General features: G+C 43.6%; 1 protein-coding gene across 1 annotated transcript in view; it reads right to left on the bottom strand.

Moving 5' to 3' along the window:
- The window catches only part of Vps13d (vacuolar protein sorting 13 homolog D), a 227,482-nt gene that overhangs the window by 137,185 nt on the left and 76,994 nt on the right, over window positions 1–13,303 (bottom strand). Inside the window, 7 exon segments of the mRNA XM_034502521.2 lie at window positions 242–394; window positions 2,135–2,237; window positions 5,781–5,855; window positions 7,974–8,096; window positions 9,140–9,280; window positions 10,609–10,698; window positions 12,877–13,083. Coding sequence (XP_034358412.1) covers window positions 242–394; window positions 2,135–2,237; window positions 5,781–5,855; window positions 7,974–8,096; window positions 9,140–9,280; window positions 10,609–10,698; window positions 12,877–13,083 — 892 coding nt within the window.

The raw sequence follows: 13,303 nt of genomic DNA, 5'->3' as shown, positions 1-13,303 counted from the left end.
CCCAGACTCTGAAATACTTAGTTATCTTCTCATACATCAAGAAAATGGGAACTGAAAGAAATGTTTTTCCGAGATGGCACGACAGTCTATAGTTTAAGAGGAAACAGTGAGTTTCAAAGTATCTTTGAACAATAAAACATTTAAGTCAGTGAAAGACAAAGAGTGAAAGACAAAAACACCAGGGAGAAACATTTATATCCATGTCACGTCTTTCACAGAAGAATAGACAACCACATTTTACCTGTGTCTTAACTTTCCTCTGGCTTCAAATTCAAAGGGAATCTCTTCACCTGTGAGGACTTCTCGCCACTCACTGACATTGTGTGCATCATCCAGGAATGTTCCGTTCCCTTCTGGAACCACCCCAGGACTCCCACTGTGAGACAGTGCAGCCCTGGAACCAAATCAGATGACAGGTTGTCCCTTCTGCCTTGCCCTCCCTGCTGTAGCTCTACAGGGGTTCCAAGCCACTAGGAGATCAGCCCTCCTATAACTGACTGACTGTACTGGCATCATATAACCTGGTTGCTCTTTGTGACCCAAGAAGGACATGAGAGCCAGTGACTTCAGCTACTTTCAGGCTCAGTCACAACTAAACATCTTTGGATGTTCAGAAATAGACTGAAGTAATGTTGAGCATTGTACAGCATACTTATGACAACCTCAGCTGAGGGGATGAGGATGACTGTGAAGCCAGCCTTTGCAAAAGGGCAAATTTTAAGGCAGCCTGGGCTGCATAGTGAAGCTCTGTTTTAAATGATGTTCTTTAAAGAAAGTGTGTGTGTGTGTGTGTGTGTGTGTGTGTTACATCATGGACATATGTGCATGTGGAGGCCAAAGGTCAACATCAGGTGTCTTCCTCAATCACTCTCTATCTTATTATTTGAGACAGGGTCTCTTATAACCTAGCATTCATCAACTGGCTGACCGCCTGGGGACTCTCCTGTCTTCATGTCTTAGTGCTGGGAAACAGCCACACACTATCATCTCCAGCTTTTTTAGGGGCATTGGGAATCCAAGTTCTTGACCTCATACTTATACATAAGAATCTACTGACTGAGCCATCTTCTTAGTCCTACACAACAGGCATTAAATCTCTTGCCTCACAAGCAGGAGTTCAGTCGCCAGAATCCATGTAAGAATGCTGGGTGTAGTGGTGCATGTGTTCCAGCACTGAGAAGGGAGAGATAGGATCCCAGGAATTGAGTGGCCAGCCTAATCAATAAGCCAATGAGAGACCTTTTGTCAAAGAAGGTAGACAAGGTTACTGAAGATGCCATCTAAGGTTGTTCACTGGCCTCTGCATAAACACTCACACACATGCATTGGCACACACACACATTCACCTCTGCATACACACTCACACACATGCAATAATGCACACACCCATTCACACAGAGCCATATTCATGCACACATATGCATCCAAAACAAACAAACCAAGGCAAGACTTTCTACAGAAACAAGCTGGTGACCAGTAAGAATCTAACAGACATGAACTGGTAAACAGCAAAGTCCTGGCTGTGGTACCCTCATGGCTAGAGGAAGCAGAAGAATATAGTTTCAAATCAGCTGAAGTTAGAGCTTTGCCCTTCATGAAGCTGGAAAGGGCCCCCATGTATTTAGAACACTGAGCCAAATCTAAGCAGGCAAAGTGGTCAGTCAAGGTTTGCATTTAGCTTAGGAAAATTCCCATGGCCCTCCCAACTCCACCCATTGCTATCTGGGCCAAAGTGTGCTTTAGAGACAAAAATAAGTGTTCAGGGGCTGAGGGTGGAGGGCATTTCCAAAGCAGACTTAGAAGAAAAATATAAAATACTTAGTTTTGAGATCACATAAAACTTCTTTAAAGAGTGTGGAGCCTACAGAGGCCTGGGAGGACTTTTCTTTCACCCTCTGACCATGATCGTAACACAAACCAGGTCAAGATGATCGCAGCAGTACTGCACACTCAGGGCCCACTTCAAAGTGGTCCTCTGCAGAATCAGCATGTCGGCCATGACTCTCCAGACACGAGTTACTGGCTCAGTTACAAGCCCAGGAGCTTTGAGCAGGAGCCAGCCTGGCTCTGCCAGGCTGCTGCATGAGGCCACTCGGATTTAAGTGTCTCCAGAGACAGAATGAAAGTGCCTTACCTGGTGGGTGTGGTGGTCAGAGTGGCAAACCACAGTGTGCATCCTGTGTGATTCCGAAGAGCAAAGGGGACAAATGGCTGCCGACGCTTGGGTGTTTTCACCTCTGTTGTGACAAACAAACAATTTTTAAAAAAAGACTATTAGTATCCACTCTGTCTGTATGATGGAAACCCTGTCATGGAGACAGAACCCACAGCTGTCTCTTGTGTGAAGACAGAGGAAACAGAAAAGGAACTGCAGGTTGATTGACATGACAAAGAGATGCTTCATCGATCTGCAGGCTTCTGTGTGATGTCTTTGTCTCTTTCTCTCTGTGTCTCTGTCTCTGTGTCTCTCCCTGTCTCTCTCCCTGTCTGTCTGTCTGTCTGTCTCTCTTACACACACACACAAACACACACACACAAACACACACAGTCCCAACTCTCATGGGTCTTACTGCTCAGAACAGGCCATCAGGACCTGACCTGGTTAAAATCAAGAAAAAGACTGACATAGGTTACTCCTCCCAAGCAATGCATTCTTAATCCTAACCCTGGTGGAAGGTCCCCACCCCCTGAACATAGTAACATAGTAACATAGTAACAAAATTAAAACTCTGTTTTCTCTTCTGGTGCTTTTTCCCCCATCTCTCACTGAGGAATCAAGGTCATGCTATCTGTAAGCTTTTAAATAAAATTTTGCTCTCTCTTATTTTTAGTGAGTGCTGTACGTATGTGCATGTGCATGCAGGCATGTATGTAAAAATTAGAGTTGCCATAGACTTCGTCACTTTATTTACTTATTTTTGAGACAGGATGTTATATGAATCTGGATTTCACCAACTGGCCATTGAACTCACACATCTGCTTGCTCTATCCCCCTCCCATACTCACTCTAGGATGAAACACACATGCTACTATGCCCAGCTTTTCAGATGGGTTCTGGGAATCAAATTCTGGTCCTCATACTTACACAGAAGACACTTTAACAAAAGAGCCATCTTCCCAACATAGTTTGATTTTTAAGACAGGCAAAAACTCCCTTGCTAATATAATGAAGCCTCCAAGGAGGCTGAAAAGGCATGTCCCACATAGCTGTTTCACAAAACAACCTTCGACTGGGAAACTACAGAGAAACAACTACCAGAAAGCAATGTAACCAAATTCTAGGGAGAGATGAACTATCAACACTGAGAACTGTCAAAGGCACTCCAGTGTCCTCAGGAGCCTTCTGCAGCCCACTCTGACCAAAGGCCTGTCACCTCCAGTAACCATAAGTGGGAAGTGGTGGCAGGAACCACCAGGCAGTGACAATTCAGAGTAGGAGGAGGTTGAAGATCTCATATCACATAAACATTAATGAGCAGAGCAGGTTCCAGGGTCCAGCAGAATCACTGTCTGTGTTAATCCTGACAGACAACTTTCCAAAGGGGAGAAACATGATGACTGTCAAATGGGCAGCTTCAGGTTAAAACAAGTTTTCTATGAACAGTAATTCAGTAGAGACTATGTTACAATCATCTGTTGAGAACAGGAGCAGTGGCTCTCAGCCTGTAGATCCTGACACTTTGGGGGGTCAAATATCAGATATCAGATATTTACAATTCATAACAGTAGGAAAGTTACAGTTATGAAGCAGCAATGAAATGATTTTATGGTTGGAGGTCACCACATGAGGAACTGCATTAAAGTGTTTCACCCTTATGAAGGTTGAAACCACTCAAATAGAAAGTGGTCTGGTCTGATAACGTGTGAGGATACAGCTAAGGATAATGTCTGTCTACAACTGTGCCCACTTCCATCCCAGTGACCTCATTTGGTTCACAGAGTGTTCCCCCAAGTAAAAGATGAAGCCTTGAGGCTGGAACAAGATCCTTCCAAAGGGTAAACAGTGCTCATGTGCTCTGGGAGGAGGCTCCCTCCATATGAGTGAGAAGAGCACCTTCCTTATAGTAGACAAGGGCCAAGAGGAGAAGGACCAGATGTACCTTCCTGTCCCACTGTGAACCAGACTGACAGTTTCCATCTGCAAATCATACTTTAAAAAAGCAGGTGGCAGATGGCTTTGGCCACTTTGAAATACAGACTCAAGTACTAGAAATCCATACAAAGAGATCCACGTGTCTACTGCTGTGGGATTAGATAACATGGAAGGCACGATATGTAGGATCCCATGTTTCCTGTGCAGATCAAAACTAATAACAGAGGCTAAAACACCACAGAGAACACACAAATCCCAGCACTGAATCAGCATCCAACTCAACTGTGTCCTTGCCTTTGGCACAATACCAGAGAGAAAACTCCCAAGTCCATCAAAGAGAACATTATTTCCTGGTGACCTCAAAAATCTGCCTCCAGTGAATGAATCCAATTTCTTCACGGGTTGAGAAAGCCTCACGCTCCTCACATCCAAGTTAAGCATCAAATGAAGCCAGCTGTAAAAATTTCTACCCCTCTGCATGTCTTTCAAAGAGTAACTGACCATTCTAACGAGTGGGAGTTTTATGCTACATAGCAGCTTGGGCTGTCAAAAGGACCTGATTTGTGGATCATAATGAAGACACTGAAGCCCCAGGTCATGCTAGCTAGTCACAGAAGTGAAGGAAAATTCCTGTGTTGCCCACCAGAGTCTGTTACACTGGCTACAGGGGAATACTGCTCAGCCTTGCCTGAACGAGGAGCTCGTACTGTAAAGCTCAGCAGTGTGAATTCATAATAAATGAAGACAGGAGCCCCACTCTCAAAGATCCATCCCAGTCGAGCCTTCTTAAAACAAAACATCCAGTGATCCTTCTGTATTAATAACCCTGTTCAGTACTCCCAGTAAAAGAGGCTCAAATGCCTTTTAGATTATCTTTCTCTTCCTTTTGACAGGCTCTTGCTATATAAGCCATGGCTAGCCTGGAATTTATGATCCTCCTGCCTCAGCCTCCCAAGTGCTGGGATTATAGATGTGGCCCACCAAACCCAGCTCAAATGCCTTTTAACATAAGATATATCAAGAGCCATAATCTGGAATTAGTTACACACATAAATCAGTTAGATTAATAATACTCATTAACACAAAGGAAGAAATATAGTTGGCAGTCCAATGTGAGGAGTTTCTTCTTGCTATCACCAACCAGGAACAGTTTCTTTTCTATCTTCTAAATACATAAATTCCTATGTAAGGAAACTAATGTTTGTATCTAAGCAATTGGTTGGGGAAAACCAAGAATGTTCTTGGCTCTGTGACTAACTATCACAGCTCTTATTTCACAGAGCCCCTCACATGCCCATGAGAATAAATGTTCACTAAGGGCTCTGTAGGCAAAGCCATGTGGTGCTGTCTACCGAAGGATGGAGTTCCTCCATCTCCTTCAGTCCTTGTAAGAGCCCTCCTTGCCTTTGGCTTTTCTAATTGTGTACTGTACAGCTGATTCCACTTTCACCAGAGGAGATGGTGATGAAGCAGTCACTGTGCTGCCACTGCCATGATGAGATGCTGTTCTCTACTCATCCGCTGGAGACCTTCTTTCAGGTGACTGAGGCAAAGTACTTACAACTGAATATACTCCCATTCAGCTCCGATTAACAACACATATTTAAAAAACAAAAATCAGTATACAGATTAATGTAAGGCAGTTCTTGAAACAGGAAGATAATGCCAGCCTCTGGCTGTACTGTACCTCGAGCATAGATCTGGTGCTCTAGGTTAGTCAGACTGGCTGTACTCCTAGTTCTAAGGTAGACAAGAGGGAGGCCTGGTAGACAGGAGAGACAAAGTTAGAAGGTAAAAACAAGTGCGGTGAACAAGACTCACCTCCAACAAGCACAAGTAGAGAAATTTAAAATGCCATGCAAACATCATGCAATTTCAAGAATATCCTTCCTTACTGCTAAGAACCAGTAAGTGCTTGCCAAAGCCAGCATTTTTTCCGCACAGCTTTGATGGTGTGGCTGTGTCCTCATTTTCTAATTAGGCAACAGTAAATGTGTTGAATATCCTCTTGAAGAGAACCACAAGCCTTTGGGGGAGTTTTAATTTAAAGCATGTTATGGATTGGCCCAGAGGAAGCACAGAAGCTAATCAGTATGTATTTTAGGGGAGATATGCCATTCCAGTTGGAAAAACATAGGACAGAACATTGAGCACTGGGTACCTCAAATACTCAGGGCAAGAGTCAGCCTCTCTCCAGATTTCAACAATCCTTTTGCAGTGTTAATATCACAGTACTAAATTCTAAACTGAACCTAAGCATCAACAAAAGCACTTGAATTGTTCATAAAATAATCAATGGAATAAGTCATGCCACAGAGATTTGCCTATAGAATCCACCCTTACTGCAAGGCCCACAACCAAGGTAATACAAAGCTAAAGATACAGTAAAACAGCATTGAATTCCCAGTTCCTTAGGCTGAACTGCACAGTAAGGGCTAAGCCAGGAGCCTGCTTTACATTGAACTCAGTAAAAAGCCTAACTTTGGGGAGAAATATGGCTAAAATTCTCAAACAAAATCTGAATATTGGTAGTCAGTTCAACACAGTTGAAAGCTATTAACTTGAAAGCCAATGCTAGACAAACTGTAGGAGGCCTCTGAGAAGGCTACTAGGAATTGCCAATAAAAAGCACTTGCTATTTAAGTATGTCAGTTTCAGGTGGTTAAAACAGTGTATCACATCAGCCTCACCAGAAAAACCTAAAGAAATAAAAATCAAGCTTTACTATAGATAGGGTAATTATTAACAACAGAGAGACGAGAAAGTTTAAGAAAAAGAAGAGTGGGGTCTCCAGAGCAGAGCATCGGGCCTTCCTGGAGTTGGCACTGACTAGATCTAAGGTCCCAATACAAAGAACCACATGCTCTTGGACATCCTACAAAGATAACTTAAGCATCTTCTGGACAGACGAGGTTACTTTTTGCCACACAAAGTAGGAGGGTTAGGGGAGCTGGAGCTGGAGCTCCATGGACTCAGAAGCAACAGCCTAACAACAGAGAACACTCGCAGAGCAGTCTTTGTCTTTCCCTCTAGAAGCTGCACAACTCTGCTCACATGCCCCAAGGAAGGGCAAACCAGCACAAATGCTTCCTAGGCTAAGAAAGCCCATCTTCCCGGACTGTTTGCAGACCAGATGGAATATTTAAGTATTCATGAGCTATGTGAAGTCGGGCCAAGACTCCCCAAAGAAACCACACAGAAACAGGAAGAGTTGGGGCTGAGCTGAGTTTGGATGACAATGGCTTGTGGAACAACCAGGACCTGTGGTGTCTGTCACATCTCCCCAGCTCTAAGGCCAACAGAGCTCCATGCTGAGGCATTCATCAGGACAGAAAACAACAAAGAACACACTGACTTCTTCCTCAAGGTGCTGGGATTCAATTCCTTTATACTCTATGAACAATACAGGCCGCCCTTTAAAAAAACATTTTTTTCCACTTGGGATCGTGCCCTCCCTCTTTCCAAGAATACATACAAACCCTCTAGCACTAGCTCTAGATGGTTTTATAACCCAGTTTTAAAATATCCAGTTGATTGTAAAACCAACTGTTTTCGCCCAAGTTAAAATAAAGTAACCGGTTAACAGCCTGTCCTGATGTGCTCTCGGTGTACCAGCTCATCTTCAGCATCCCTGGAAATCAAGAGTAATGTTTTGCAGATCTCCTCTCCCCCACATAGATGGAATTAGAGACTGCATGAACAGGTCAGTAGTTTGTGCCAGAAAACTGTCTTTTACAAAACTAACATGAACAACAAAGGCCAGTGAGAACTTCCTATGGAGTCTCCTTAGAGAAAGACCATTCTATTTGAATATCTCAGTGAAACACTGCTCTACAGATTAACACTGATAGAGGCAGACATGTGCATATAAAAATCTTACTTTGTCCAAAGCATGGTGGGTCTACAGAGGAGCCCATCCAGTCTTCTGTCTTGGCTGACTCTGTTTCCTTGTCTTCTTTACAGTAATCTGCCAACCAGGATTCCTTGGTACTTATATACTGATCTAGAAAGAATTATATAAATAAAGAAGGGAGATGGAAAAGATAAAAGGTTCATATCAAATAATTTCAATTCATCAAAACAAGCTTTTACTGAGTGCCTCCCTACATGCTGGACCTATACAAGAAGCTAAAAAGTTTGTTCCCTAGAGACAGCAATTCCACATGGAAGAGATTAAAGCAATCAGATGATCTACCTTCATGAAGCCACCTCTGATGTGAAAGGCTAAAGCAAAGAGAGAAATACAATGCTGGAGGGCAGAGAAGAAGGTCAGAATTATTCGGCACTGGCAAAAGTAGGTGGTGGTGATGTGTGCACCGAAGTCCCTCTTGAAACGGGAATAGTGACTCAGTGACACTCTAGGCAACAGGACTTGCGGGTGCAGAGACTAAGACACTACATAGCGTACTCAGGAACAGTGTCTGCTATGCTGCATACTCTGTAGCACATTAAGTGCACATTCTGCAGGAGGGACATGGTAGAGATACCCAGAATTCAGAAATGTACATTTCAGGGTCACCAAAGAAACTGAGAACACATTGCATTGGCTTGGCAACTTTCAGAGTTAAGTTGGTGTAACAATTGACAAGGAATAAATAGCACAGGGAACTAACTCATTCTGTTCAAGGAATACCTTAAAGAACCACTCTATAACAGGACTGGTGTATCTCTGCAATTCCACCCACCTGGAATGCCAAGGCAGGAGAAGTGTTAATTTGAGACTAGCCTGGGCTTCAACACAATACCTTGCTTGAAAAATAAACGGAAGTTCCTGTGTGATTAACAGAAGTGAATCTAACCTCGTTTCTAGGATATTTAGTGAATCCCATTAACAAAACATTATGAAAAGCAAGTTCACCAAGACCTGTTGTGGTCCCTAAGAAGCCTCAGCTCTTGCTTGGCCACTGAGAGCATAGGGTTCAGCCACGATGAGGAAGTGATGCCAGGCACAGGGCCAAGCATTTGCCCACCTGCATCCTTGTCTGCAGGCAAGAGACTCATGTTACAGAAAAGATGCTAGCCTAAAACAGGCATCTTCCCGCTTACCTATCAGTACTGAAGTGATGTTGATATCCAGGCGGCGTTTGGCCTTGGCCTCTAGCTTCAGTCGAGGAGGATGGAGGCGACTAGCTGCCTGTTGTTGCCAGGATACAGAGCACGGCCATGGCTCAATAAATGGCTCCCAGCCTGAAAGAATGCAGGAAATAAACCATCTGTTCAGCAGATATCAAGGGTTTATAGAGAATCCTGTTCACGAATGCTTCGCAAGGACAGACTACAGCTTAATGGCTCCAGTTCAATCTCATAATGAAAGCACCACCGTCTGCTATAGGTCACCCTACAGATGCCTGCTGTCCATGGGACAGGCCTGAAAGAACATGAACACTCCCCATCAAGCTTTTGTTGAGGTAATAGGAAGCAGGGAGAGATCACATGTTGTGTTCCATTAAAGCTAGAAGACCTCCTCTTCAATCAAGACAGGAAAAAGAGAGCCTCAGACTTAGGTTAGAAAACTGGCTTTAGCTAAGAGCTTCTACATCAACCCTGCTCAAAGAACAATCCACCACTGGGCCAAGGCCGTACTGCAGGCTCATTAGCTTGACTTTCTCAAGGCTTTTGTTTCTTTGTTTTAATCTTAAAACATGTCACATGTACAAAACAAATTTTAACAAAATACATATACAATTAAAAAAATATATCATCACAAGCACTCATGTAGTTGTTCAAATTAAGAAATGGGAAATCAGGCCGGGGTGGTGGCATGCACCTTTAATTGCAGAGCTCAGGAAGCAGAAGCAGGAGGAACTCTGACTGAGTTTAAGGCCAGCCTAGTGAACACAGTAAGTTCCAGGAAACGAGCTAAATAGAGAGACCCTGTCTCAAGAGAAAGGGGGTAGGCAGGACAGGAAGAGGAGGAAGAGAAACTGTTAATATACTTGTGTTCAACTTTACTAAGTCACGAAGAATACTTCTAAACTACACTAATTACAAGTTTACTAATGGAAACTGGTTCATTTGCATCCCAGGTATGCAGCAATGTCACACTTCACTTCTGCCTAACTGTACAATAAAAATTAGATTTTGGGCCAAATGTTGTGGTGTAGACCTATAATCTCAGCACTCAGGAGGCTGAGGCAGGAGAATTTACGTGAGTTCCAGGCCAGCCTTAACTTAGTAAATCTTAGTAATCTTAGTAAATCTTAGTAAATCTTAGTAAGCCTTAACTTAGCCTGAGCTACTGAGTGAGACCTTGTCTCAAAACAAATACACAGACAAAACCGCAGATGCTCAACTCTTCAAGACCATGTTCACTAACTTTTGAGACATATAAGTATAGTCACATCACATCACAAATACACTTTTAAAAATTAGGAAATCTCTGCTTGTGTCCCTCGTTGTTTCTCAGTCTCATCCCACTCCACCCTTTCTCTCATCTGAAGTATGCAGCGACAGGCCCTGGTAAACATTAAAAGCTTACTCTTTAAATCCTACCATAATATACGATTTATACTGACCTGACAGAGCACGGTTATAATAATCTCCAGAAAGGGTGAAGTGGGCGTAACCCTCAGGGTTAGTTCTTATGTGCTGAAGAAAATTCAGACCTGCAACACAAGCAAACCTCAGTCCAGAGGCAGAAGCAAGGCTGGCCTCCCCAGACAAACTGTGTTTCCGATACTAGCTACAGCTGCTACTGACAGCCTCACAGGAGAGCACATATAACTATAGCAGTTCTGTCTACCAGGAAAGTTTGTGTATGAACCTTCATGTTTTATAACCAGTACATTGACCACTGCATTCAAATATTCTTATCTTGTGCTGGAGAGATGATTAAGTGGTTAAGAGCACTGGCTGTTCTTCTAGAGGAACTGGGTTCAATTCCCAGCACCCACATGCAGCACACCACCATCTGTAACTCCAGTTCCAAGGGATCTAATGACCTTTTTTGGCCTCCAGGCATACAGTTATACATATACATAGTTGCAGGCAAAACACCCATAGACATAAAAAATAAGATAAATAGTATTATCTTAATCGTAAGCTTTTGGTACTCTCTTAAGCGCTATACCTAAAATATGACCTCACTCCCCCACGCCTTAGTAACATGAAAAACGGCAATGATAATACAAAGCATGCCTTGCTAAACGTTAGCATAGATTGTTTTTAACATATTTCTTAATTCTTTGTAAATTTTTACACAATGTATTTTGATCATATTTATTCCCAATTCCTCCCTCTAAGTCCTCTCAGATCCACCCTGACCTATATAGCCCGCATCAACTTCCGTCTCAGCCGCCTACAGACTCCTGGGTATGGGAGTATCCACTGCAGTGTGGCTGATCAACCAGGAGCCCTTAAAGAAAACTAGCTGTGTTCCACAAAGACCATCAGGTGTCCAGTTCCTCAGATAGGTGTGGACAGTCATGAACCCCTTCTTACCCCGTATTAGTTCAAAATCTTAAGATCACCATAGAAAATATAAGAAGTTAGATAATGGGCAGTGGTGGAACACGCCTTTAATCCCAGCACTTGGGAGGCAGAGGCAGGCGGATTTCTGAGTTCAAGGCCAGCCTGGTCTACAGAGTGAGTTCCAGGACAGCCAAGGCTATACAGAGAAACCCTGTCTCAAAAAACCAAAAAAAAAAGTTAGATAATTATTCTCTATACATTCATGCCAGCAGTCAAAAACCTAGTGACTTTTAATTGTGCAGCCTTGAAAAGCATGGAGAAGGTTCAAGTATAGGATAGGCAAAGGCTGACCTCAAATCCCCAGAACCAAATTTGATGAGGGAGAGAAGGATAGCAAGCTGCAAACACTGGAAGTGACAGGTAATATATTCTACCCACAACCTCCCACACCCTCTCTGTCTTTTTCTAGACAGGGTTTCCCTGTATAGCCCTGACTGTCCATGAATTCCTGAGTGCTGGGATTAAAGGTGTGCATCACTACCACCTGGCAAGTGATGGGTGATTTTCACTGGCTCCATTCAGAACCTTCATCCTAGCACATGAAATAGGGCACTGAGGAAAAACCACTCCTACCTGGGTCCCAGCCTACCAAAAACAGACGAGCAGTATCACCACTGCAGGAGATGCCACATGCTCCTTCTAATATGATCCTGACTTGGTTTTCAAGAGAGAAACTTTTTTTTGTAGAACTCCCAGGTGACTCCATTCACACTATGTTTATGTACCGGACAGACAGGGAAACTCAGCCGGAGCTCTTGATGTGATGAAAAGTTTATCAATGTCAATTTCTCCTATTCCTAAGCTATAGGATCAAGCCACATATGGGAAATAAGTACAAAAATCTGGGTACTCTGTTCTTGTACACACTGAGAGTGTCTTACTTTCCTTGATATCCCTTGAGACTCCATACTCATGTCTTCAGGTATGACTCGCTCTCTTCATGAGTGCCCCCTCTAACGCTTTCTGCTTAAGTCTACCCTAAAATACCTTTACTAAGCCTCAACTCTGCTTTGCTTAAAAAAAAAAAATTGGCTCACACCTTTAATTCCAGCACTCAGTAGACAGAGGCAAGCAGATCTCTGCATTCAAGACCAACCTGGTCTACAAAGAGAGTACCAGAATGGTCAAGAGTGGACAGAGAAACCCTACCCACCCCCAAAAAATTATTTTCTGAAAAAGCATATTAAACTATTAAGTTTTACCAGTACTACAAAGTAGAGGGGAACAAGAATACATGGAATACTGAAAAGGTAGGCCCTAAGAAAAGACCAGCACTGGGCTGCTAGACAAGCCCACAAGCCAGGTACACTCACGGGAGAAGGTAAGCTCAGCCAGAGGCACATCGCAGTCCATGCAATCATCAATGAAGCAGATGCACACGCTCTCAGCCTTGACCTCTACTCCAGAGATTCGTGGAGCCGGCATGGCCCCTGGGTTTTCTCTGCTGCTGGAGACCAGGGACAGCGACTTCAGGGGCTCTGCATTCTTAAACAGCCAACTGGCTGCCTTCTTCAGCTGGCCTTCAAGAAAACCAGAAGGTGTGAGGTCCCACAACTTCCTAAAGCATTACAAAGAATCTGTGAGCAGCCCCGGAGAGCTGTAATCCAGAAGGATCCTTAGGCTGGGGGAAGGTGCTGGGGAGCACACAGGGTAAGCGCCTGGTTGTTGCACATCTACTCAAGTTTTCCTGCTCTCACACCCAAGGCCTCTCCTGTACCAACTATGAAGAGAAAGGTGAGG

This window comes from Arvicanthis niloticus, chromosome 5, assembly GCF_011762505.2.
Source record: "Arvicanthis niloticus isolate mArvNil1 chromosome 5, mArvNil1.pat.X, whole genome shotgun sequence".
Classification (NCBI taxonomy): domain Eukaryota; kingdom Metazoa; phylum Chordata; class Mammalia; order Rodentia; family Muridae; genus Arvicanthis; species Arvicanthis niloticus.
This window is presented reverse-complemented; position numbering and strand designations above follow the sequence as displayed.